Source organism: Zootoca vivipara, chromosome W (genome assembly GCF_963506605.1).
Source record: "Zootoca vivipara chromosome W, rZooViv1.1, whole genome shotgun sequence".
In the NCBI taxonomy this organism is placed as follows: Eukaryota; Metazoa; Chordata; class Lepidosauria; order Squamata; family Lacertidae; genus Zootoca; species Zootoca vivipara.
Genome location: NC_083293.1, coordinates 2,649,108 through 2,676,843, shown reverse-complemented (window position 1 = coordinate 2,676,843; position 27,736 = coordinate 2,649,108). Strand labels below are relative to the sequence as shown.

General features: G+C 43.6%; 2 protein-coding genes across 2 annotated transcripts in view; one reads left to right on the top strand and one right to left on the bottom strand.

Annotated features, from left to right (window-relative positions):
• Positions 1-331: 331 nt before the first annotated feature.
• LOC132591464 (glypican-3-like) lies at positions 332-12,430 on the bottom strand. The gene is made up of 2 exons (XM_060270088.1): positions 12,268-12,430; positions 332-1,115 (listed from the first exon to the last, which is right to left on the bottom strand). Exons 1-2 carry the CDS (start codon positions 12,428-12,430, stop codon positions 343-345), a joined length of 936 nt encoding a protein of 311 aa, XP_060126071.1. The 3' UTR covers positions 332-342.
• A 2,348-nt stretch (positions 12,431-14,778) lies between these two features.
• LOC132591463 (glypican-3-like) overlaps positions 14,779-27,736 on the top strand; it is a 194,470-nt gene continuing 181,512 nt past the window's right edge. Inside the window, exon 1 of the mRNA XM_060270087.1 lies at positions 14,779-14,965. Coding sequence (XP_060126070.1) covers positions 14,779-14,965 — 187 coding nt within the window. The remainder of the gene's footprint in view (positions 14,966-27,736) is intronic.

Below are 27,736 nucleotides of genomic sequence, written 5' to 3'. Positions count from 1 at the left end.
AAATGGCCACCCACTTTGACAGTGGCAGATTTTCCCAGGTGCATCCAACCCAAGAATGCCTCAAACCCATTCCAAGCAAACCCCGGATCAGCCTGATTTGGGATCTGGGATTTTCCTCAGCTGTTGCTAAGCTCTATTGCACATGTTCACACGTAGTTGCTTCTGCATATGTTTCTTTCCGCTCACCCCTCTCAAAGAAATAAAGAAATAATAGAAACATGAGAAGAGCCTGCTGGATCAGGCCAGTGGCATGCCTGGCTCAGCATCCTGCTCTCCCGATGGCCAGCCAGATGCCCCAACGGGAAACCAGCAAGCTGGCCCTAAGCTCCCCTCCTGCAGGTTCTAGTTACTGGTATTCAGAAGCAGAACTGCTTCCCACTGTAGAGCAAATGGTCTGTAAAAACTGGAAGGAGAACTCACCGTCGCTGACAGCTTCCCAGCATTCTTCTGCATGTACGTGATGGCATCTTGTATCAAGGAGGAGAGACTGAGAAGCACATGCTCCATGTTGTAGATGCCCCTCATGCCTCTCGTCAGCCCTTCCAGAGAACAGAGGTACTCCTGCCAATAGCTATCTATCTCCACCATGCTGGCCAGGCACCCCTGCAGCACAGAGCCACAGAACCCAGCACATGGCTGCACCATCATAAGGTCTTGGCAATGGGCACAGTACCACATCTTCAGCAGGGCCCTCCCACAGTCCTTGCTGAACTTCAAGTGGTCAGTGGTGTTCACCACCTCAATGCCAAGGTTGAGCGCCTGGAGGAAGACTCGCGTCACCTGGAGAGACTTGGACACCTGTGTCATCATGATTTTGGGAAAGTTCCCAAACACCTTCAGGTCTCGCTGGGCAAGTCGGAGGCACTCGGTCATTTCCAGCGAAGGATCCAGTGAGCCCGGCTTCACCAGGCGTGGGTAGACCAATGGGAACAAGCTGTCAAAGAATTCATTTATCATGTCATTGACGTTGATGTCTGAGCCCATGATGTACAAGGATATGTCTGTAAAAAACTCCCCCACCAATTTAGAAGCTCTGGCAGCTATATTGCGATAATAGTTTCTGAACATGGAGTTGGTGTAGTTTCTCGCATGCCGCACTACAATTTCAAAGGCTTCTGGAAAAAAAAGAAAGGAGGAGGGGTCAGTGAATCCTGTTTCCAGAAAGCAGAAACAGGGGAGCGAGAGGTGGGTCTTCTTCTACGAGGAGGGTCTTCAACTATGGAATCCATGTTGACAGCCAATCAAAAGCAACCCTGAAGAAATGTGTAACTCTCCCCAACTGGAAATAATTTCACACCCCCTGCCTACCCAACCAACTAGCAACTCTCCCTAGACAGAAGATAAATCAGAGCATTACTGAAGCATGTTTGGAGGACATGAGGCCTTTCCTTTCCACTCCCATTTCTTTAAGAACGTGCCATAGTTTGCTGTGGTCGACACAGTCAAAGGCTTTTGCATAGTCAATGAAGCAGAAGTAGACGTTTTTCTGGAACTCTCTAGCTTTCTCCATAATCCAGCGCATGTTTGCTATTTGGTCTCTGGTTCCTCTGCCCTTTCGAAATCCAGTTTGCACTTCTGGGAGTTCTCGGTCCACATACTGCCTAAGCCTGCCTTGTAGAATTTTAAGCATAACCTTGCTAGCGTGTGAAATGAGCGCAATTGTGCGGTAGTTGGAGCATTCTTTGGCACTGCCCTTCTTTGGAATTGGGATGTAGACTGATCTCCTCCAATCCTCTGGCCATTGCTGAGTTTTCCAAACTTGCTGGCATATTGGGTGTAGCACCTTAACAGCATCATCTTTTAAAATTTTAAATAGTTCAGCTGGAATATCATCACTTCCACTGGCCTTGTTATTGGCAGTGCTTTCTAAGGCCCATTTGACTTCACTCTCCAAGATGTCTGGCTCAAGGTCAGCAACCACACTACCTGGGGTGTACGAGACCTCCATATCTTTCTGGTATAATTCCTCTGTGTATTCTTGCCACCTCTTCTTGATGTCTTCTGCTTCTGTTAGGTCCTTACCACTTTTGCCCTTTATTATGGTAATCTTTGTACGAAATGTTCCTTTCATATCTCCAATTTTCTTGAACAGATCTCTGGTTTTCCCCATTCTATTGTTTTCCTCTATTTCTTTGCATTGCTCGTTTAAGAAGACCCTCTTGTCTCTCCTTGCTATTTTTTGGAAATCTGCATTCAGTTTCCTGTATCTTTCCCTATCTCCCTTGCATTTTGCTTGCCTCCTCTCCCCCGTTATTTGTAAGGCCTCGTTGGACAGCCGTTTTGCTTTCTTGCATTTTCTTTTCCTTGGGATGGTTTTCGACATCCACGGAAACTGAATGTTGGAAAATTTAGGACACATAAAAGAAAGAGGAAATATAAAAAATAAATAAAATGACATCTTCACTCAGCACATGGTTAAAATATGGAACTCCCTCCCACAGGAGGCAGTGATGGCTGCCAGCCTAGATGACTTTAAAAGAGAAGTAAACAAATTCATGGAGGATAAGACCATCAGTGTCTACAAACCATGATGGCTCGGCTCTGCCTCCACAGCTGGAGGCAACAATTCTTCTGAATGCCCATCTCTGGAAGCCAAAGGAGAGGAGAGTTGCTTTTGTGCTCTGGTCCTGCTTGTGGGCTCCCATTGGCATCTGGTTGGCACCTGTGAGAAGAGGATTCTGGACTAGATGAGCTCCCTTGGGACTGATCCAGCAAGCTCTTTACAGGCTGTTTCCCTGACTAGTCTTCTCCAGCCTTGTTTTCCTGCGGCTGCTGTCAATTGAAAAGTGCTACGTGCGCAGTGCAGCCACACACTTCAGAGGAATGTCCAACCATTCCGTCAATCAAAAGTGGCTGGACACCGTTCTTCTGTCTCCTGAAGTCCACCACGAGCTCCTTTGTATTTATGAGCAAGTTATTAACTCTGCACCACTCTGTCAGCCGCTCCACCTCATCTCTATAGTCCGTTTCGCCCTCCTTATCAGAGATGAGCCCGATCACGGTTGTGTCATCTGCAAATTTGACAACCCTGTTACTAGAGTAAGCAGCGACACAATCATACGTGTAGTGAGCATAAAGGAGCGGACTAAGTACGCATCCCTGTGGTGTTCCTGTGTTAGTCCTAAGCATATTAGAGGTGTAATAATAATAATAGTTTATTATTTATACCCCGCCCATCTGGCTGAGTCTCCCCAGCCACTCTGGGCGGCTCCCAATCAAATATTAAAACAATACAGCATCCTATATAATAATATGCAAGTGTCTCTGCGTCCAGTTTCCCCGTGTGTCCCTGGGTTACTGCGCATGTGCCCCTGGGACACAGGGATTGGACGGAGAGACTGCACGCTCTCTCTCTCCCCCCCTGCCTCCTCCAACCGCCGCTCCCGGCCGGACATCGCCTCACTGCAGGGCACGTCAGGGAAGCGAGGCTGGAGGCCGGCGGAGGCCTCCTCCTCACAACCCTCCCTGGCCCGTGAGAGGAGCGGCGGCAGGCCGCGAAGCAGCGGCGGCGAGATAGGTGTTTGTGTCCCGTGTCCTTTCTGTCGGCGGCTGGAGGAGAGGAAGGAAGGAGGAGAAAGCAGCGCTTTCTTCTCCTCCGTTCCTGTCCCCCTGCCGCCGACAGCAAGGACAGGTCCCAGGGTTTGGAGAAGCGCTGCGCAAGGGGCCGGATGCATCCCAATCACCTTCTGAATCCGGCCCGCGGACAGTCTGGGAATCAGCATGTTTTTACATGAGTAGAATGTGTCCTTTTATTTAAAATGCATCTCTGTGTTATTTGTGGGGCATAGGAATTCGTTCATATTTTTTCCCCAAAATATATTCCGGCCCCCCACAAGGTCTGAGGGACAGTGGACCAGCCCCCTGCTGAAAAAGGTTTGCTGACCCCTGTTTTACACCCCAGGTTTACATGGAACATCTGAGGTGAGTTGATTGTAATTGAGCTGTGACTTTGCTGGGTCTCCTTTATGGCGAATCCCTTCCCATTGGAACAGGCTTTACAATATCTGTGTAACATTTAAGAATAAGTGAAATGCACACTCAGGCGTGGAAATAAACATAGCCCAGAGCAGGCCTTGTTTACCCACAGCTGTAAATCAGCCCATAAATTTGAGGTGCGCCTTTGGCTTAATATTGAGGTGGGATACAGAAACCTTTCCCTGCTGTGCTTCAGGCACACCACTGTGTACTAAATAACATAGATATATAGGAATCGGAAGGTTGTGTAAAGGCAAAACAATGTGTCTGGTCACACCATGACTCTATGGGATGCATTGAATTAACCACTGTATTCTGCTCTGGTCAGACCTCACCTGGTGTACGGTGTCCAGTTCTGGGCACCACAGTTCAAGAAGGATACTGACAAGCTGGAATGTGTCCAGAAGAGGGCAACCAAAATGGTCAAAGGCCTGGAAACGATGCCTTATGAGGAACGGCTTAGGGAGCTGGGTATGTTTAGCCTGGAGAAGAGAAGGTTAAGGGGTGATATGATAGCCATGTTCAAATATATGAAAGGATGTCATATGGAGGAGGGAGAAAGATTGTTTTCTGCTGCTCCAGAGAAGCGGACACGGAGCAATGGATTCAAACTTCAAGAAAGAAGATTCCACCTCAACATGAGGAAGAACTTCCTGACAGTAAGAGCTGTTCGGCAGTGGAATTTGCTACCAAGGAGTGTGGTGGAGTCTCCTTCTTTGGAGGTCTTTAAGCAGAGGCTTGACAGGCATATGTCAAGAATGCTTTGATGGTATTTCCTGCTTGGCAGGGGGTTGGACTGGATGGCCCTTGTGGTCTCTTCTAACTCTATGATTCTACTAGTGGATTTCAGCCCGTTCAATAACGGGCGCTAAAATCCTGGGGTTTGGAGAAGCGCTTGCGCTGCTGTCCAATCCCTGTGTCCCTGGGGCCCATGCACAGTGACCCAGGGACACACGGGAAAACTTGGACGCAGGGACACTTGGACTTTATTATATAGGATGATTCTATGATTCTAAGTTCTGCTTTGTAGACCCATTGGCATTAATAGACCTACATTAGTCATGTCCATTAATTTTAGCTGGCCGTTAAGTAAGCAAGTTATTATGTATTATTTAATTAATTAATGAAATTTGTATACTGCCCATCATCCGCAGAACTCAGTGTGAGTTGCTGTACATTGAACTACGTAGCTATCGGAGTAACATTGGATGTGTCATTTTGCCAATGCACACATTATTGCAAATAAGTTCATGAATACAAAATCGTTTTTGTATGTTATATCATAAAACATACCCATTTTGTATCTGTTTTCGACTTGGAGAAATGCATCACAAAATTCAGGAAAGTGGAGATTTCAAAGGGTGACTTTTTGGGTTTGGAAATTGTAAAGTAAGTAGATCTGCCTTGTGAGGCAAACCAAACAATTGTCTGCAATGAGGAGGGGAATGCTGCAGTTTTTACAAGTGAGTTTCAGCCCTGTGTACAAGAAATGTTCCAAGTTTGCATTCATGTCAACCTTCATTTAAACACCCCCTGTTAATATGAAGATGGATACTTGCCTATATGTTCTGAAATGCTAACAAGAAGGTACTTGTCACCTCATGCTCCCCACCGCTTTCCCCACCAGAATGCTAACAGCAAACACTGCACAATACAGACAGAAAAGAAAAAGACTGATATTAGGCTAACATGGCATGCTGAAATTCCAGGTGCTTGTTTGAAAAGAAGTCTCCATGCAAACTGTGTGATGAAAGACGATAGCTTTGTAACCTAGATCAGGAATGTCCAACTGGACGTCTGTGGTAGATCACCGGTAGATCAGTGGCTCCCACCCAAAAAGCTAAAAACTTTGGCTGCCCTAAAAAAAAGCTCAACATCTTTGCCCTGCACCCTTAAAATGACCTGAACCCCCCAAAACAGGGCTTTCCTTCTTAAAAAAAGCTCAACAACTTTGACCTGAGCCCCCAGTTTTTAACTGGCCTAATCACTACCAGTTTTTAACTGTGAGTAGATTGCTGTCTCTTGGAAGTTGGCCACTCCTGCCCTAGATCAATGGTTCTCAAACTTTTTTCACAGGGCCAAACTTTCAGAATAAAAATTTGCTCACACCACACTAAATTTTTTACTGGTAAATAATACATTGGAAAACAAAAAGAAACAACTCCCAGCAGTACTTGCTTTTGAAAAAAAATAAAAAAAATTCCTTCAGTAGCACCTTAAAGACCAACTAAGTTTTTATTTTGGTATGAGCTTTCATGTGCATGCACACTTCTTCAGATACAGTGAAATAGGAGTCCCCAGGCACTTATGTAGAGAAGGGGTGGGGAGGGGGTGGGGATGGGGAGGGGAGGGGGGATCACTCAGAAGGGTGGTGGAAGTGGGTGATTGACTGACTGATAGCTGTTGATGACCGAAAACGACTGCAAATGGTTTTGCATGAAAAAGCAAGGGTTGAGATGGCTGAAGATCGCTTATCATGTATAATGGGATAAGAATCCGATATCTCTGTTCAAACCAGGTCCTTCCATGGTTTTGAGCTTGGTGATAAGTTGTAATTTAGCAACTTCTCTTTCCAGTCTATTTCTGAAATTCTTTTGTAGTAAGACAGCTACTTTGAGATCTTGTATAGAATGTCCTGGGAGATTGAAGTGTTCTCCTACTGGTTTTTCTGTCTTCTGGTTCCTGATGTCAGATTTATGTCCATTTATCCTTTGGCGTAGGGTTTGGCCTGTTTGTCCAATATAGAGAGCTGAAGGGCACTGTTGGCATTTGAAAAGATATCTATCCATATTCTGCAAATAAAAAAAATATTTCCTTATTTATTTATTTATTTATTTATTATTATTATTAATAAAAATAAAAAGATGAATTCTTTAAAAAGGTAGAAGAGATATTATGGGACTATGGAGGAGAGAATATAATAATTATGGGAGACTTGAATGGGGTGGTGTCCATAGAAATGGACAGAACAGAAAGAGATAGAATAAATAAATCAGGAAGACTACCACAGACATTCTTCCAGTTGGTAGAGAATTTCGATCTACACAATACATGGAGAATGAAAAATCCCAATGTGAGAGATATTACTCATTATTCAGACGCACAAAAATCGGGTGGAAGGATAGACGCTATTTGGATATCAAGGAAATTAATGCTATACTTAGATAAAGCCGATATTCTAAATAAATCAATTTCTGATCACAACCCTGTAACAATACAAATAAAATTGAAGAACAATACCAAAGGGAGATGGAGAATGAATGACGAAATATGGAGAGAAGATCAAAGGGTAACCAAAGCAAAATAGACACTCAATGAGTTTTTTGAAATTAATGAGGGCCAAGGAACGGATAAAAATATAATATGGGAAACAAGCAAAGCATATATGAGAGGGTTTGGAATACAACAAATGGGTAGGATAAGAAGGGGGGAAAAGAAAAACATTATGGAAATAAACAAACAGATTAGGGGAAAAGAGAAAGAATTAGTTAAGTACCCAAAAAACGAAGAAATCCAACAACAGATTAAAAGGTTACAAGCACATTTGGCAGATCAGATCAATAAGGAGGTTGAAAATAAAATTGTCTGGATGAAACAAAGATATTTCGAACAGGCAAATAAACCAGGAAGAATGCTAGCCTGGTCAGTTAAAGAAAGGCAAACCAGAAGAATAATAAATAAAATTCTTGATGAGGGGAAAGAAATTACTGATGTAGACCAAATTAAAGATAGCTTCGTGAATTATTATAAGCAACTATATAGAGAAGAACCCGTAGACAAGAAGGAAATTATAAACTATTTAGCAGAGAATTACTTACCAGAAATTAATGAGAAAGACTATGAGTTATTAAATGTAGATATTGAAGAGGAAGAAATAAGAAAAGTTATAAGGAATCTGAAAGAAGGAAAATCTCCAGGGCCCGACGGGATCTCAGTGAGTTATTATAAGAAACTAGAGGAAATAATAGTACCAAAATTAAAAGTATTAATGAATGAAACATTAGAAAAGGGAGAGATACCGAAATCGTGGCAGGAGGCATTTATAACACTAATTCCCAAAAAAGGAGCAGATTTAAATTTAACAAAAAATTACAGACCAATTTCACTACTTAACATAGATTACAAAATATTCAAAGGGATATTAGCAAACAGGATGAAGGTTGTTTTAAACAGAATAATTAAAAAAGATCAGGCCGGCTTCCTCCCAGGAAGGCAGATAAAAGACAATGTGAGGATAAATATAGATTTATTGGAATATGTGGAAATGAACCCATGTATGGAAATGACAATGCTACTAGTGGATGCCAAAAAAGCGTTCGACAGCGTGTCCTGGACCTTCATGATCAACACCTGCGAAAGTCTGAACATGGGGAACAAAATACTGAATGGAATTCGGGCTATTTATAAAGAACAGAAAGCCAAACTAATTATTAATAATGAGATCTCGAAAGAATTCAACATTGAAAGGGGGACAAGACAAGGTTGTCCTCTGTCCCACTTGCTGTTTATCTTAATACTTGAAACGCTTCTAATAGCTTTAAGAAAAGATAAAGACTACTGTGTCCAATTCTGGGCACTACAATTTAAGAAGGGGTTGACCGGCTGGAACGTGATCAAGGTTTGGGAAGCAAAGCCTTATGAGGAATGGTTGAAGGACCAGAGTATGGCTATCCCTGACCAGGACTGACTGTAGTTGAAGCTCTAGATATACTGTACAGGAATATCCCCAAGCTGCACACTGGCTCCTTCAGAGGGAGGGCAACTGCATCCAGAACAGGTAACCAGACAAAATAAAAAAATCCCTTCAGTAGCACCTTAAAGACCAACTAAGTTTTGCTTGTGTGTTGCACATCATCTATGAAATGCTGCATGAGATGCACACCTCATGAAATGCTATGAAATGCTGCATGACATTTCAAATACTAGCTTAAAAACGGATCTGTAATTAGTTCTGAAATGAGCCTTAAAAAAAGAAAAGGTGTTTTGTTAAGGATTGCAGAAGGGGATTCTAGGTGACCTAGAGGGCAGAATGTCCAGGAAGCATTACTTTCCCCGGGGGGAGCCCAGGCCAGCTCTCCACATCACCCAGAGCCCCAGTTCAACACCTGTAAGAATAGGGGCTCAAGGAGTCAGAACCTCAAAAGGAATATGCCCTTGATCATGTGGAACTCAGCATCAATATCTTCCATTTATCTGAATACCACTTTCCCACAAAATTGTGATCACTCTGTACAACATTTCAGGGAGAAAATGCAAATAAGCTAACCTAATTGTAATGGCTTACAAGTAAACAGGAGAGAGAACAATGCCAAACCCAGGAATAAAATGGTAATGTGCAGAACTGGAGGTGAGGATGGTGGGTGAGTGTTCCAAAAGGCATTTCTCAGTTGACTTGCATGAGCTGGATGGTGGCTACACTCAGCTCTCACCTGGGTCTCCTCTCTGTTACTTCCCCAACTCTACCTGGGGAGGTAAATGCTGCCATTCCTCCTTCAAGCCCCACATCTACCCACTGTTTCCTTTTTAAGGACCTAAGAACAGCCTGCTGCATCAGGCCAAATGCCCACCTTGTCTAGGTTGATGGCCACCCACCACTGTTTCTTGTGGGAGGGAGTGCCAACAGGTTAACTATGCGCTTTGTTACACAAAGTCTGTTGTGCACAAACTCTGCTCCAAGTTGTGACACTCCTGTAAGGTAGGCCAGTATCTGTGTGGATTACTCCCCTCTTACGGTGGCAGCATACATGGTTCTCTTCCCCATTCCATCCTCACAACAACCCTGTGAGGCAGGTTAGCCTAAGAGATGGTGACTGACTCCAAGGTCACCCAGGGAGCTTCATAGCTGAGTGGGGATTCAAACCCTGGTTTCCCAGATCACAGCCAACACTCTTGTAACCATTACGCTGCACTGGCTCTCAATTCACAAGCCACCCACTCACCCCCTTCTCTTTAGGACTGCTTTGTATCTGCACCAGGTTATTTCAATCAGAAAATGCTCATTTTCTGCCAAGCCTTGCAAGAAAACTTCTTTGAAGTTCATAACAGATGTACGTACACGCAACTGGAGGCAGGAGGTGAAGAGGGGGGTGGATCAGACTATTTTTCTCAAATGAGAAATGAAAGAAGACTGGGAGAGAAAGAGAGGGAGTAATAAACTGGGAGCCAGAGCTCAACGACCCCCCCCCCCCCAGAATGACTCTTCCCCGAGTCCTGAGATTTATGTAGTCAGTTCTGGAAAGTAGAACTGTTATGTACTGAGCTGAATCCTAGAACAATAGGATTCAGAATCAGCGGGAGCTACCCAATCCAACTCCAGGTGGAAGTGAATCCGCAACCTGATTGGCCTGCGGGAGCAGCCAATCAGGCGGCTGGCAGAAGTGAATCTGCTACCTGATTGGCCTGTAGGAGCAGCCAATCAGGCTGCAGGCAGAAGTCAATCCACAATATAATTGGCCCACAGGTGTAGCCCTGAAGTAGCCAATCACGCAAGGCCCATTGTGTAAATAATGTATATAAGCAGATGGTTTTGGGAAAAGAGCATTCGTCTTCTCTTCTTCTCCCTGATGAATATGAGCTGAATAAAGAGCATGAAATTCACTCTCGACTCCGAGTATATTTCACTGGCGACGAAGGTGGGATCCTGTTGAGCTGACCGCCACCACGCACTGCACCGCAGCACCGCCACCTGCTGCACCGCTGCATCGCACCGTGCATCCAGGCTTCAGCTCCAGGACCCAAGGAACCCAGAATGGCAACCGACAGCAGCTTCTTGCCATTCAAACCAGCATCAGGAGACTGGGAAGGGTACGCCGCCCGTTTCAACTTCCTCCTGCAAGCAAAAGAAGTCACCAACGATGCCATGAAGAGGGCGACATTCTTCAGCGTCTGTGGAGAGGAGACGTTTGAAATCGCCCGGGCTCTCCTTGCACCTAGAGATGTCGCTACCGTCTCTTACAAAACAATAATGGAACGGCTGAAGGAGCACTTTTCACCACAGCCCTCGGTGGTAGCTTGCCGAAATGCCTTCTACGCAAAGCGGCAAGCCCCGGGGGAAACCATAACTAGGTTTGTGACCTCCCTCCGCCAAGCCGCCCGGTTATGCAACTTCTCAGAGTTGGAGAACATGCTTCGTGACCGCCTCGTCGGTGGCCTGAGGGACGAGATGTTGCAACGACGCCTCTACGCAAAAAAAGACCTCACGTTCCAGATTGCTCTGGAGGAAGCCCTGGCAACCGAAGCCGCCGAGAGGTCAACGCAAGAGGCACGACCGGCCCCGCCATCCCAACCGAGGGTCTACCACGAAGACCTCACCGACGAATCCGAATATATTTCAAGAACCATAGAGTTGGAAGAGGGCCATTCAGTCCAACCCCCTGCCAAGCAGGAAATACCATCAAAGCATTCCTGACAGGTGGCTGTCAAGCCTCTGCTTAAAGACCTCCAAAGAAGGAGACTCCACCACACTCCTTGGTAGCAAATTCCACTGTCCAACAGCTCTTACTGACAGGAAGTTCTTCCTAATGTTTAGGTGGAATCTTCTTTCTTGTAGTTTGAATCCATTGCTCCGTGTCCGCTTCTCTGGAGCAGCAGAAAACAATCTTTCTCCCTCCTCCTTATGACATCCTTTCATATATTTGAACATGGCTATCATTTCGCCCCTTAACCTTCTCTTCTCCAGGCTAAACATACCCAGTTCCCTAAGCCGTTCCTTATAAGGCATTGTTTCCAGGCCTTTGACCATTTTGGTTGCCCTCCTCTGGACACATTCCAGCTTGTCAGTATCCTTCTTGAACTGTGGTGCCCAGAACTGGACACAGTACTCCAGGTGAGGTCTGACCAGAGCAGAGTACAGTGGTACTATTACTTCCCTAGATCTAGATGCTATACTCCTATTGATGCAGCCCAGAATTGCATTGGCTTTTTTAGCTGCTGCATCACACTGTTGACTCATGTCAAGTTTGTGGTCTACCAAGACTCCTAGATCCTTTTCACATGCACTGCTCTCAAGCCAAGTGTCACCCATCCTGTATTTGTGCCTTTCATTTTTTTTGCCCAAGTGTAGTACTTTCCATTTCTCCTTGTTCAAATTCATCTTGTTTGCTTTGGCCCAGTTGTCTAATCTGTTCAGGTCATTTTGAAGTATGATCCTGTCCTCTGGGGTATTAGCCACACCTCCCAATTTGGTGTCATCTCCAAACTTGCTCCAAACAAGCCCATCATCCAAGTCATTGATAAAGATGTTGAATAAGACTGGGCCCAAGACAGAACCCTGTGGTTCTTCCCACTAGTCACCACTCTCCAGGATGAGGAGGACTTCCTTTGCTCTGTGCAGCTGTTTGGCTCGTGAGTTGTGGTTGAGCTGTTTCAGGCAGTCACAAGCCATGGGGATGTTGCCTTGGGGCAAGAGGTTTTGCTCAGTGGTACCGGTACGTCTGCTCTGTCCAGCTTCGCTCATCTTTGTTATGACTTTGATTAATAAGGGCAGGCTGGTTGGTGTTTGGTCTGTGGCTTGCAGCTGTGAAAATGGGCACACTTTCCCCCAAGTGTTGTATTACTAGAACTGAGGGTGGGTTCCGTTCTCAGAGGGGGTTGCCAATGAGATAGTTGCAAATAAGGGGGTGTTTTGGGAGACTGCCAACCTAGCAGTTCGAAAGCACGTCAGAATGCAAGTAGATAAATAGGAACCGCTACAGCGGGAAGGTAAACAGCGTTTCCATGTGCTGCTCTGGTTTGCCAGAAGCGGCTTTGTCATGCTGGCCACATGACCTGGAAGCTGTACGCCGGCTCCCTTGGCCAATAACGCGAGATGAGCGCCGCAACCCCAGAGTCGGTCACGACTGGACCTAATGGTCAGGTCTCCCTTTACCTTTACTTTGGGAGACTGACAAGACACAGAGAGATACAGTGGCTTTGAGATGCCCTCCCTACCAACTGTGGGATGTGTCAGTCAACTCCAACATTTCAAGAAGGACCAACTGTCATCTCTGTGCCAGTTTGTTTGGACTGTTGAACAGTTAAGCTGCTGCTGCTGGTAGATGCTATGAAGGAGTTGTTAAGACTCATAGAATCCTAGAGTTGGAAGAGACCACAAGGGCCATCCAGTCCAACCCCCTGCCAAGCAGGAAACACCACCAAAGCATTCTTGACATATGCCTGTCAAGCCTCTGCTTAAAGACCTCCAAAGAAGGAGAGTCCACCACACTCCTTGGCAGCAAATTCCACTGTCGAACAGCTCTTACTGTCAGGAAGTTCATAGAATCATAGAGTTGGAAGAGACCCCAAGGGCCATCCAGTCCAACCCCCTGCCAAGCAAGAAACACCACCAAAGCATTCTTGACTTATGCCTGTCAAGCCTCTGCTTAAAGACCTCCAAAGAAGGAGAGTCCACCACACTCCTTGGCAGCAAATTCCACTGTCGAACAGCTCTTACTGTCAGGAAGTTCATAGAATCATAGAGTTGGAAGAGACCCCAAGGGCCATCCAGTCCAACCCCCTGCCAAGCAGGAAACACCACCAAAGCATTCTTGACATATGCCTGTCAAGCCTCTGCTTAAAGACCTCCAAAGAAGACTCTAACAAGTCAGCAAGCCGTTTTGCTGCTGTGCAGACCTCAGTAAGGAAACGTTTGACTCTGAAACTAAACTAAAGTATATTATAAACCAGGCATCCCCAAACTTCGGCCCTCCAGATGTTTTGGACTACAATTCCCATCATCCCTGACCACTGGTCCTGTTAGCTAGGGATCATGGGAGTTGTAGGCCAAAACATCTGGAGGGCCGCAGTTTGGGGATACCTGTTATAAGCATTCCTCCACCAACCACCTGAAAACAGATCAGAAGATAAAAGCAATCTTTAGGCTAAGGGCAAATAAATTACCGTATATACTTTAGTATAAGCTGACTTTTTCAGCACATTTTTAATGCTGAAAAAGCCCCCCCTGGCTTATACTTGAGTGAGGCAGGCGGTGGCCCCACCTCTCGCAAGGGCTCCTTTCGGGCTGCTCGTCCCTCTGCCACCGCCTCTCACAAGGGCAGGCACAGGGGCCGCGGTTGGGAAAGGTACAGCACAGCGCATCTCCCAACTGTGGCTCCTATGCTTGCTCTTGTGAGCGGCAGAGGCAGAGGTGGAGGAACGAGCAGCGTGAAAGGAGCCCTTTCGGGCTGCTCCTTCCTGCTCCTCCGCTTTTGCCGCTGTTGGCGGAGGAGGAGCGAACAGCCTGACGCAACCCTTTCAGGCCGCTCCTTCCTCCTCCGCCAGTTTGTGGTGTGGTGAACCGGCTTATACTCGAGACAATAAGTTTTCCCAGTTGGGGGGGGGGGTGAAAATTAGGTGCCTCGTCTTATATTTGTCTCGGCTTATATTCGAGTGTATACGATTCGGGTCAGCTTATAGAATCATAGAATCATAGAGTTGGAAGAGACCACAAGGGCCATCCAGTCCAACCCCCTGCCAAGCAGGAAACACCATCAAAGCATTCTTGACATATGGCTGTCAAGCCTCCGCTTAAAGACCTCCAAAGAAGGAGACTCCACCACACTCCTTGATAGCAAATTCCACTGCCGAACAGCTCTTACTGTCAGGAAGAAAACCTCACAGTAGAGCTGCTATGAAGGGGTTCCTGTTCCACCCCCTTCCTCTCTGGGGTCCAGATGCAATGTGCAGCTTGATTGGTGGAAAGAGAGGAAACAGCACAAATATTCCAACCACAGACCAGAGCTCGTCAGTATTCCTTTACCAAAGCACCCAGAGTCTCTGAACATCCCCGGTCCCTGCCTGTTTGAAGACCTGCTCTGTGCTAATGGGATGCTCCCTGATGTTCTGCCCACAGGATCAGATTTGCAGGTATGCCTCCCCAGAGGCCCGACATGCTGCTCCTGGAAAATGGAGGAGAAATACCAAGTCATGGCCCGTTCCGACATGGAGCAGCTCCTGCAGTCGGCCAGCATGAAGCTGAAGTTCCTCATCATCCGGAACGCGGCGACATTACAAGGTAGGTGGCAGCATTGCGTGGGATGGCCACTGGCTGGGGTTAGCCAGGCATGCCAGGCAGGGTATCTTCAGAGGGTCAGGGAGTAAGCCCCCCACCCTTTTTCCTGAGTTTATGAAACATGGCTAAACTGCAACGATGAGAGCTGCAGGTACCCAGCGAGCTGCTCAGGAATTGAGCTTCAGATTGGCACAGTTCATTTTGGGATCTCCTGGTGGAGATCCAATTTGTTGCTGTAGTGCAGAAAACCGGCACTTCCCCTGCCCATAGTTGCCAAGTCTCCTGTTTTTCGTGGGAAACCCCCGTATTTTAAACCGTTTCCCGTTGGCAGCCCGGAATGGAAGAAAATCCCGTAAATCCCCCGGATTTCAGTACCTGCCAGGGAGGTTCCTTCTGCGAATGTCTGGACATGCGCAGAACCGATTTCGGGTGCTCTGCCATGTCTGGGCACCGGAAATCAGGCAGCGCAGTCTCCTTTTCCTTTGCTTTTGCCTAAGAGGCAAGAGCACCTGGCCCCGCCCCTCTCCCCTCCCTGCATTTTCTCCTGATCTCTGGAATGGAAGACAGAGTTTTTGCTGTTTAGGATGGTTTGGAGGTCATCCTCTGAGCGTGCGCACACTACGTTTTCATCAGCACACTGAAGCTCTATGATGGAAGTTACAGTAACCTTACTTTTTGCTTTCAGCCTGCTCAGATTGAAGAGCTTTCCATCTGTTCGATATATGATTTCTACTCCAGTAGGGAGTTTCCCGTCGACAAAGTGTAGGATCATGCCAATGAAAATAATGAATAGAGTTGGGGCAAGAACACAACCCTGTTTAACACCTGATCCCACTGTGAATGGTTCACTTTGAGAGCCACTGTTATCTGCAATTGTTGCTGTCATGTTATCATGGAGGAGCTGAATGATGTTTACAAATTTATCTGGGCAGCCAATTTTCAGAAGGGCAATCCACAGGGCATTTCGATTTATGGTGTTGAAAGCCTTAATCAGGTCAATAAACGCCATATACGGAGGTTGGTTTTGCTCTCTGCATTTTTCTTGAAGCTGTTGAGCGGTGAAAATCATGTCCACTGTCCCCCTAGAATGCCGAAAACCATTTTGGGATTCAGGAACGGTCACCTCGGATATTGTTACCAGACGGTTTGCTAAGATCCTTAGAGAAATGCCTTGATAGTTTTCACAATCAGTTCTGTCAGCGAGCGTGGAGCGTATTAGTCGGTGATCTGTCCAGCAGTCGTCAGTGCTCGTTATAGCTCTGGAAAGGAGCACATCACAGCCATCTTTAGCATGGACAATAACATAGTCTAAGAGGTGCCAGTGGTTTTACCAAGGATGCACCCATGAAGTTTTAAGTCTATTTTTCTGTCAAAAGAGTGTGTTGGTAATAACAAGGTTGTGTGCTGCACATATCATTAAAAGTAAGATTCCGTTCTGGTTTTTGTTGCCAACTCCTTCTTTCCCAATAGTTCCAGGCCACAGAGTGAAATCTCGCCCAACTCTTGCATTAAAATCACCCAGGAGGATAATTTTATCTTCCTTAGGTGTCTGAAATAGCACAGTTCCCAGCTGACAAATTGAAATGAAACAGACAAATTGTAAAATAAAATTAAGTCCAAATCATAAATACATAAGGATAACATAACTTTAAATCATATGTATAATAATAATAATAATAATAATAATAATCAGAAGTAACATATAACAAAAATATCCTAAGATTAAACAACTCTAAAAAAGGCTTCACCCCACACACCCACACACCCCTCCACCACTTGTGACTTCTAGCCTCTCCTATATGCTGATTTATATTACCTTGATATATTGCATACTTTATTCTACTTTTCTTTTATCTTTTGCTTTTTGTTTTTATGCCCTTCATATCTCTGCTACAAGATTCGCTTTCTCTACCTGTTTCTTTAAATATAATTTGAATAATTTCCAATCCTTCCCTGCTTTCTCTTCACTTAACCCTTTCAATATTCCCACTTTTAACTGCTGAATTTTGATAATTTGTTAATTTGGTTAGCCAATCTTCTATATTTGGAATATAAAATATGGAGACCTTTATTCAAAGGGTTGAGAGTCGCTCATTAATGCCGGTAGGAACGTCTGACAGGAGCGTCACAAGGTCGTTTTTGATAGTGAAGCCTACCCCATGTATTTGATGTTCTTGTTCAGATAGACCTTTCCAGAAGAATGTGTAGCCTCCTTTTTCTTCCTTCAGTTGTCCCTCGCCCGCTCTTCGAGTCTCTTGAAGCGCTACAATATCGATGTTAAAATGCCACAGCTCTCTTGCAATGATGGCAGTTCTGCGTTCAGGACGCTCGCTGTCTGCGTTATCTGACAAAGTCCGTATAGTCCATGTTCCAAAGTTCAATTGTCTTTTACGACTGCTAGGTGGTGACCCCACTGGGTGCGGTAATCCGGTCAGGGGGAAAGGGAGGCAGACTATGTTTAGGGCACCTTTTCTAGCCCCTCCCCCTTCTTGGGGTGAGCAGAGTGGATCCTAAAAAGGGCTGCTCAGTCAATCAATCAGTCAATCACTCAATCAATCAATATACTTTATTCGACCGATAGTCAGAAACAAAAAAAACATTTCTCAATACAAAGATAAACATATAAAACTGAAGGCATCAGAGGGATACATAAAAATATAAAAATATAAAACTGAAGGCATCAGAGGGATACATAAATGGGGTATGACCGCGCTACAGATAACCCACATCAAGACATTCGATTATACGTTTCCGACACTTGAGCGCCAGGAAGAGGAATTTAGCCACTGAGAAGGTTATTTTCCCAGTGGGCTTGTTGAGCAAATATGCTGCCTGCCGTTCTCTTGGTCGGGAACTAAACTGAGATAAATACGGGTCTATAAGATATTGCCTTAAATCATTATAAAAGGGACAACTCAGTAGAATGTGTTCTGTGGACTCTACCTCACCCAAGGCACAGTGGCACATTCTGTGACCGTATGGGACTCCTCCAAATCTTCCCCTCAAAACCGCCGAATCAAGGACATTCAGTCTAGCCGCAGTAATTAGTCTGCGGTATTCCACGTAGTGGATATCCGCCAGGTAACGGGCTGGTGCAGACCGATACACCTGCTCCCCTAAAAACATCCCAGATTTCACGCGGGCTATGTCCTCCTGTCTGGCGATATCCCCCAATCTCTGAGCGATCATCGCTTTAGCGCGGCTGTATGTCATGGACTCAATATAAAGGGAGGACAGACCGCACTTTTGCACTTCCTCTATCACTTCCCTTTCCCATGGAGATTTAAAATTATCCCTCAGAATCAGGGGGGCCAAACCCATCGGTCTGAAACATAGTTTGAGCCATAGCCATAATTTCGCTTTCTTTTTTTTTCTTTTCATTTGTAGCATTTAATCTTTTTTTTTCATATTATTTTTTATTGATTTTACAACTGTATACAATAACGGATCACATAAAAAGAAAGAAAAAGCTGTACCAATCACAAAAGTAAAAAAAAAAAATATCCCACAGGTATCCATTTACAATTTACATTTCTCATATAAAATTATCATTTTATACATATTGTCAACCTGGGTTTATATCTCAAGTTATTGCATTTTTCTTCTTGCTCTATGTTTTTCTCTTCACCCCACCTTCCCCAACTCGACTTCCTCCTCTCTCTCTTTCGGTTTTATTTCCGTCCGATTAATTTTGTCCCATTATATGTTTTACCAGATACCCTTTTCCTTTTAGTTTCTTAACTATACGCTTACGTCCTGGTTACATGCCCTCTTGTTGCATTTTGTAATAGCCATCTACTAGTTTTCCCTTTTTCCATTTTGTTTTTTTTCCTTGGTTTTTCTTTACTTAAATTTTACAATAATCTTTCCTATAAGTTATAAATTTTTCCCATTCTTTTTGGAACTTTTGTTGTTTTTGATCTCTGATTCTCCCCGTTAACCTCGCTAGCTCTGAATATTCTATCAACTTCTCTCTCCAGTCTTCTATCGTTGGCACTTCCGTTGTTCTCCACTTTTGCGCTAGAATAACTCTTGCGGCCGTGGTGGCGTACATGAAAAGTTTGTAGTCTCCTTTCTTTATACTTCTACTTAGTATTCCTAATAACATTTCCTCAGGTCTTTTTGGGAACGTGTATCGCAACAATCTTTTAAATTCATTATAAATTTGCTCCCAATAGATTTTTACCTTTTCACAAAGCCACCACATGTGGTAATAATCTCCTTCTTTGATGTTACACTTCCAGCATTTTTTATTGTTAGACTTGTTGATTTTTGCAAGTTTGACCGGCGTAAGATGCCATCTAAACATCATTTTCATGATGTTTTCTTTTAAAAGAGTGCAGGCTGTGAATTTAATTTGGTGTTTCCATAAGTTCTGCCATTGATCAATACTAATGTTGTAACCTAGATCTGTCGCCCATTTGATCATGCACTCTTTAGTAGCTTCATCTTTCGTGTTCCAGTCTAGGAGGAGGTCATACATTTTAGTTAACAATTTTTCTTTACCTTCCAATATTTCTAATTGGAATTTAGATTTTTTATTCTCAAATCCGTGATTTTTATTATCTTGTTTGAACAAATCCTGTATCTGGTAGTACTGTAACCAGCCTACACCCCTTTCTTTCAGTTGTTCGTAGGATAAGATTTTCCATCCCTCTTCAGCTTCTACAAGAATGTCTTCATAACATAACCAATTTGTTTCCATGTTCGTTTTTTTAATTGTTAAAATTTCTGTTGGCGACAGCCACCTTGGAGTTCTCCTTTCTATTAAGTTTTTGATTCTACTCCAGACTTCATACAGTGGCCTCCTAAACACATGTGATAGGAAGCCTCTATGCGATTTTACTTTTTCATGCCAGAGGTAGCTGTGCCAAGTAAACCTATTATTAAATCCTTCCAGATCCAAAAGATCGGGGTCACTTAAAGTTGCCCATTCTTTTAACCATACCATGCATGAGGCCTCATAATAGATTTTGAGATCTGGCAGTGAAAACCCCCCCTCTCTTTTCTATCTGTTAGAATCTTGTACCTTATTTGTGGGGGTTTCCCCTGCCATATATATCTAGAAATTTCCTTTCTCCACTCCTCAAATATGCTGACACCTTTTACTACCGGAATCATTTGGAATAAAAATAAAAGCCTTGGTAGTATATTCATTTTCACTGTGGCAATCCTACCCCACAGTGAGAGATATAATTTTTTCCATGTTTCTAAATCCTTTTTGATGTCATTCCAGATTTTTATATAATTATCATTAAACAAATTTATATTTCTTTCTGATAACCATACTCCTAAGTATTTTACTTTCTTTACTATTTCAATACCATATTTTCTTTGCAGATCTTCCCTTTCCTTCTTTCAGGGCCACATACGTAAAGGCTTGGCAACCGGTCTCCAATCTCATGATCGCACCCGCAACAGAAGGGGGGATCCTGAGAATGGCCCTGAGGAATTGTGATTGGATAGATTCCAATCTTACAAAGTCCCTACGCGAACCCAAGGCAATGCTCCTTGGTAGCAAATTCCACTGCCGAACAGCTCTTACTGTCAGGAAGTTCTTCCTAATGTTTAGGTGGAATCTTCTTTCTTGAAGTTTGAATCCATTGCTCCGTGTCCGCTTCTCTGGAGCAGCAAAAAACAACCTTTCTCCCTCCTCCATATGACATCCTTTCATATATTTGAACATGGCTATCATATCACCCCTTAACCTTCTCTTCTCCAGGCTAAACATACCCAGCTCCCTAAGCCGTTCCTCATAAGGCATCGTTTCCAGGCCTTTGACCATTTTGGTTGACCTCCTCTGGACACGTTCCAGCTTGTCAGTATCCTTCTTGAACTGTGGTGCCCAGAACTGGACACAGTACTCCAGGTGAGGTCTGACCAGAGCAGAATACAGTGCTACTATTACTTCCCTAGATCTAGATGTTATATTCCTATTGATGCAGCCCAGAATTGCATTGGCTTTTTGAGCTGCTGCATCACACTGCTGACTCATGTCAAGTCTGTGGTCTACCAAGACTCCTAGGTCCTTTTCACATGTACTGCATGTATTTCACATGTATTTTCCAGTGTTGTTTATTTCAATATTTTCCCATACTGCTTAATACTTACAACACTCTCTTAGTGTATTGTTATAAGTATAATGAAATGTATTATTTTTCTCCCCACTTATGTTCAAATTTTCATTGTTTAGGAAACGCTCCTCCCCTCAAAATAAAAAGCAATGGTGAGACAGCACCAATGTGTCAGAACCATATGGCAATACTAAAGGCTTTACCTGAGCTTTAGGAGAAAAATATTTTGTAAAGGAAAAAAAGGCAGGAAAATAAGTCCTGAAGCCTCTTTGGCCTGTTGTGGGTGGAAGGGAGGAGTCTGCTGCCTTGTGATTTCAAAAATGCATCTTTGTTCCTTCATTGAGTGTAAATACTGCAATACAAGAGAAAACATTGTGCCTATGAAGCATCTCTCTAAAATGCTGCATAAAGGACTTCCGAAACAGTGCTCTGAGGATCGGGTGGGGATCTGCGCTTCTGCTATCTTGAGGCAGACCCGACACTGGGAGAAGGGGAAAAGGGGGGGGGGGACAAGGAGTAAGTTGCCCAGCCCCGACCTCAGAATATTAGACGTAGAAATATATACAAAAGAAGGGAAAATAATCTGTAGTGGGCATTTACGCACTGAACAATAAGAAGGATGAGTTTTTCAGGAAGGTAGAAGAAAAATTATGGGATTATGTGGGTGAAAACCTAATAATTATGGGGGATTTAAACGGGCTGACTTCCAAAGAAATGGATAGAACGCAAAGAGACAGAACAAGAAAACAGGTAGACTCCCTTCTTCCTTTTTCTGGTTAATTGAAAATTTTCATTTGTATGATGCTTGGAGAACGAAAAACCCAACCGTGAAGGAAATTACTCATTATCCGGATGCGAAAAAATCATGGGATAGAATAGATGCAATTTGGCTATCAATAATAATAATAATAATAATAATAATAATATTTATACCCGGCCACTCTGGGCAGCTTCCAACAGAAAAATAAAATGCAATAATCTATTAAACATTAAAAGCCTCCCTAAACAGGGCTGCCTTCAGATGTCTTCTAAAAATCTGGTAGCTGTTTTTCCCTTTGACATCTGGTGGGAGGGCATTCCACAGGGTGGGTGCCACTACCGAGAAGGCCCTCTGCCTGGTTCCCTGTAACTTGGCTTCTCGTAGTGAGGGAACCGCCAGAAGGCCCTCGGTGCTGGACCTCAGTGTCCAGGCAGAACAATGGGGGTGGAGACGCTCCTTCAGGTATACCGGACCGAGGCCGTTTAGGGCTTTAAAGGTCAACACCAACACTTTGAATTGTGCTCGGAAACGTACTGGGAGCCAATGTAGGTCTTTCAGGACCGGTGTTATGTGGTCTCGGCGGCCGCTCCCAGTCACCAGTCTAGCTGCCGCATTCTGGATTAGTTGTAGTTTCCGGGTCACCTTCAAAGGTAGCCCCACGTAGAGCGCATTGCAGTAGTCCAAGCGAGAGATAACTAGAGCATGCACCACTCTGGAGAGACAGTCAGCGGGCAGGTAGGGACTCAGCCTGCGTACCAGATGGAGCTGATAAACAGCTGCCTTGGACACAGAGTTGACCTGTGCCTCCATGGACAGCTGTGAGTCTAAGATGACTCCCAGGCTGCGCACCTGGTCTTTCAGGGGCACAGTTACCCCAATCAGGACCAGGGAGTCCTCCACACCCGCCCGCCTCCTGTCCCCCACAAACAGTACTTCTGTCTTGTCAGGATTCAATCTCAATCTGTTAGCCGCCATCCATCCTCCAACCGCCTTCAAGCACTCACACAGGACCTTCACCGCCTTCACTGGTTCTGATTTAAAAGAGAGGTAGAGCTGGGTATCATCAGCATACTGATGGACACCCAGCCCAAACCCCCTGATGATCTCTCCCAGCGGCTGCATATAGATGTTAAAAAGCATGGGGGAGAGGACAGAACCCTGAGGCACCCCACAAGTGAGAGCCCAGGGGTCTGAACACTCATCCCCCCCCACCACTTTCTGAACACGGCCCAGGAGGAAGGACACTGCATGACAGTGCCCCCAGCCCCCAGCTCCCAACCCCTCTAGATGGGCCAGAAGGATGTTATGGCCGATGGTGTCAAAAGCCGCTGAGAGATCCAGCAGAACAAGGAAACAGCTGTTACCTTTGTCCCTAGCCCGCCGGGACAACAACAATTACCAGACCTTTAGAAGGCATCTCAAGGCAGCCCTGTTTAGGGAAGCTTTTAATGTTTGATGGATTTCTGTATTTTAATGTTTGATGGATTTCTGTATTTTAGAATTTCTGTTTTGTTGGAAGCCGCCCAGAGTGGCTGGGGGAACCCGGCCAGATGGGCGGGGTATAAATAATAAATTATTATTATTATTATTATCAGATCATAATCCGGTTATGATACATATGAAATTCAAAAATAGCACAAAGGAGAGATGGAGAATGAATAATGAGGTATGGAGAGAGGAGTCAAGGGTAGTAAAAGCAAAGGAAGTATTGAAAGAATTTTTTGAATTAAATGGAAGTCAAGATTTGAATAGGGATTTGATATGGGAAACACTTAAGGGATACATGAGACAATATGGAATACAGCAAATAGGGAGAATAAAAAGGGAGAAAGAGAAAAATATTATGGAAATAAACAGGCAGATAAGAGAAAAAGAGAAAGAATTAGTTAAAAACCCAAGAAATGATGAATTAGTACAACAGATTAAAAGACTGCAGGCCCATCTCTCGGATTTAATAAATATAGAGGTCAGAAATAAAATTTAATGGACAAAACAAAGATATTTTGAACAGGCAAATAAACCGGGAAGAATGTTAGTTTGGCTTAATAAAGAAAGGAAAATTGAAAGAGTAATAAATAGAATTATAGATGAGGGAGAAGAAGTATTAGATCCAGAACAGATTAAAGATAGATTTGTAAACTACTATAAAAAAATTGTATAAAGAAGAACAGAAAGAAGAAGGGAAAATTCAAAGAAATCTATCAGAAAATAGATTACCAGAAATCAATGAAATAGAATATGCCATTCTAAATGCAAGTATTCAAGAAGAAATTTAAACGTAATAAGAGGTATGAAAGAAGGGAAATCTCTGGGCCCTGATGGAATATCAGTATTAGAGGAAATAATTGTATCCAAACTCAAAGCAGTTATGAATGACATACTAGAAAAGGGAGAAATACCAAAGTCTTGGCAAGAAGCCTTAATAACGCTACTCCCCAAACAAGGGTCAGATTTGAATTTAGTGAAAAATTACAGACCAATTCTTTATTAAATATTGATTATAAAATATTTACGGTAATTATAGCAAATAGAATGCAAATTTCCCTAAATGGAATAATAAAAAGAGACCAAGCTGGATTCCTTCCGGGAAGGCACATAAAAAATAATACAAGGATAATTATAGATCTATTAGAGTATGCGGAAATGAAGCCTAGTATGAAAATAGCAATGTTGTTGGTGGACGCCGAAAAAGCTTTGACAGTGTTTCATGGAGGTTCTTAATCAAAACATGTGAAAGTCTATATTTAGGGAATAGAATTATGAATGGAATTCAAGCAATCTATAGAGAACAAAAAGCAAAATTTATTATAAACAATGAAATCACAGAGGGATTTAATATTGAAAGGGGGACAAGACAAGGCTGCCCCCTGTCACCACTTTTGTTCATTATGGTACTGGAAATGTTATTAATTGCATTAAGAAAAGATAATGAAATAAGGGGTATAAATTTGGAAAAATTATGTTATAAAGTTAAAGTGTTCGTCGATGACGTGATTATAACAACAGAAACACCAGAAGTAAGTATTCAGAAGGCACTAGGTAAAATGAAAGAATTGGGTGAGGTCTCAGGATTTAAATTGAATAAGGAGAAGTCAAAAATGTTGATTAAAAAATATGAGAGCGAAAGATGAATTAGAGCTGGAAAAGATGACAGGAGTTAAGATAGAAAACAAGGTAAATTATTCGGGGATACAGTTTACAAATAATAACAATACAAACTTATTTAAAGATAACTACATCAAGAAGTGGAAAGAAATTAAGGGAAGTATTGAAAAGTGGAAGAGTTTGAAAATTTCTCTATGGGGAAGAATACCAATGATAAAAATGTTGGCGTTATGGAAAAATTTATTTCTTTTTCAAAACATCCCAACTGTGATCGAAACAAAACATTTTAAGGATTGGCAAAAAGATCTTGCCGATTTCATCTGGCAAGGGAAAAAAGCAAGAATAAAAACAGAAGTAATGACGGGACCAAAAGAAATTGGAGAATTTACAGTTCCAGACCAGAGAAGATATTACGAAGCTGCGTGTTGGAGTTGGTTGAGGGAGTGGTTGCTTTTATAAAATACTGAATTACTAGAACTGGAAGGATGGGATAAAATCTTTGGCTGGCACAGGTATCTGATGTATGGGAAAATACAAATGCATAAGGGATTTAAGAATCATCTGGTAAGAAAAGCTCTATTTGAAGTATGGGAAAGAACAAAAGAGAAAATAATAGATAAAACTCCATGGTGGATGTCTCTAATAGAGGCAAATTCTACATTAAAAATTAATAGGAGAAAAAATTGGCCAGTTTATAGAGATTTGATAGAAGGATCAAGTCGAAATTATAAAGGGGGGGGGGAACATATGAGTTGATATGATTGCACGATTAATCACAAAAATGGGCAGTTTTACTGGCTATAATTGGGGAGGGGGGACGTTCTTACAGATTCTGCAGATATCATAAAGCAAGGGAAATGTGTAAAATACAAAGCATTATGCATAGTACTAATGCATTCCTTTAAAATAAATAAGAAGAATTAAAAATATTGTCCTCCATGACAGCTGGATACTGTAACTTCATTTGTTTCTTTTCTGGCTTCAAGCATACATTGCAGGCGACTGCTTAGTCAGCTGCATAACTAACAAAAATATATCTCACATTGTCCAGCCACATTGCTGGTTTGTATACTAGCCAACACATATATGACTAATGCAAATCATTGGACAATTTATTTCTGTTCCACTTCAGTTTGTTTGCATTTGGCTTTCACGTGCCAGAAGCCTCTTTTCTTTATGGAGGAAAGTGAGTCTTCCTCTGGATTCCCAACAGTTTTGGTTAGTGCACATTAATAGGAATTAAGTGCGAGAGGCATGTAAATTTTAAGTGTATTGTAGCTGAACCCCTCTAAGGGGATATTACGGTAGCAAAATCAGGTGGCAATTGAAGTTGTTCCACAAAATTCCCTAGTTCATGTGCCTTCCCTTCACTTCCCTTCCCTAAGACATTAGAATAGAATAGAATAGAATAGATACTTTATTGTCATTGTACAACAAAATTGAATGCCATCCCATAAAAAACAAAATAAAAACGCAATTGCAGCCACACACATACATACATACACACCCATTCCAACTCCCCGGGATCATATTATTTAGTTACAGCATTTAAGATGGTTATAGCTCTTGGATAGAAACTGTTTTTTAATCTATTTGTTCTTGATCTAATTGTTCTGTATCTCTTGCCCGAAGGCAATGGTAACATTGCAGTCTAGTGGGTGAACTGTGGTTTGGCGACAGATGAACTATGGATTGATGCTCACACTCCCCTCCTCTCCCTTTGCTGGTTAGTGACACCTGTGGTTTATTGTAGTGTCTGAATTGACATAAGCCTTATCATTGCCAACTTTTGTTTTGCTTTCAAACTGGAGTGTCAAACCAGGAGCTCTAATCTCGGGTGTTTATTTTAATTAAAAGTGGATCATTTGTCAGAATAAGCTATTTTTAAGGGACCCAGGTGGCGCTGTGGGCTAAACCACTGAGCCTAGGGCTTGCTGATCAGAAGGTCGGCGGTTCGAATCCCTGTGACGGGGTGAGCTCCCGTTGCTTGGTCCCAGCTCCTGCCAACCTAGCAGTTCGAAAGCACGTCAAAATGCAAGTAGATAAATAGGAACCGCTATAGCGGGAAGGTAAACGGCGTTTCCATGTGCTGCTCTGGTTTGCCAGAAGCGGCTTTGTCATGCTGGCCACATGACCTGGAAGCTGTACGCCGGCTCCCTCGGCCAATAATGCGAGATGAGCGCGCAACCCCAAAGTCGGTCATGACTGGACCTAATGGTCAGGGGTCCCTTTATGAGCTAATTAAGCTTAAGCTGAAAGTGAAACCACTCATTGGAGTCTAAATCTTGGTCCAAAGTAAACAAGATTTTTCCTGGAGAGTTCTGGATGGCTGCACCTTAACTTATCTACTCCCCTGTGTGTTTTAGATATCTCTGGGGAAAGGACTCTTCAAAAGGGGCAGGTTCCATGCCTTCAACTTGGCTGGCCCATTCCCAGTGCCTCCGTTGGGCTTCTCCTTCCTCTTCACTTTCTCTGGTCGGCTCTGTCTCCCCACCTGGACGTCTTTCTTTCCATCAAGGAGATGAATTAAGAGTGGCTGCATGGCAGCTGCTTCTTCCACAAGCTAGAGCTTCCAGGCTATGTCCGAACAGTCTTCTCAGCAGCCATTGCTTAGCTTGGTTTCCCTCTTTTTGAGAGATGACTTTGTTGTGCAGCATCAGGAGGAAATTGGGGGTGGAGAAAACAGAGGGAAGGCAGAGGGACAAGTTTGCAATCAATTTCATAAAGATTTGCAAGAGTTTAACTTCTAGGATTTTACGTCACCCAGAATTGTATGTTGAGTTCAAATTTCCAAACAGATAGAACAATGCTGCTGTTCCCCTCACCCCATTTTAA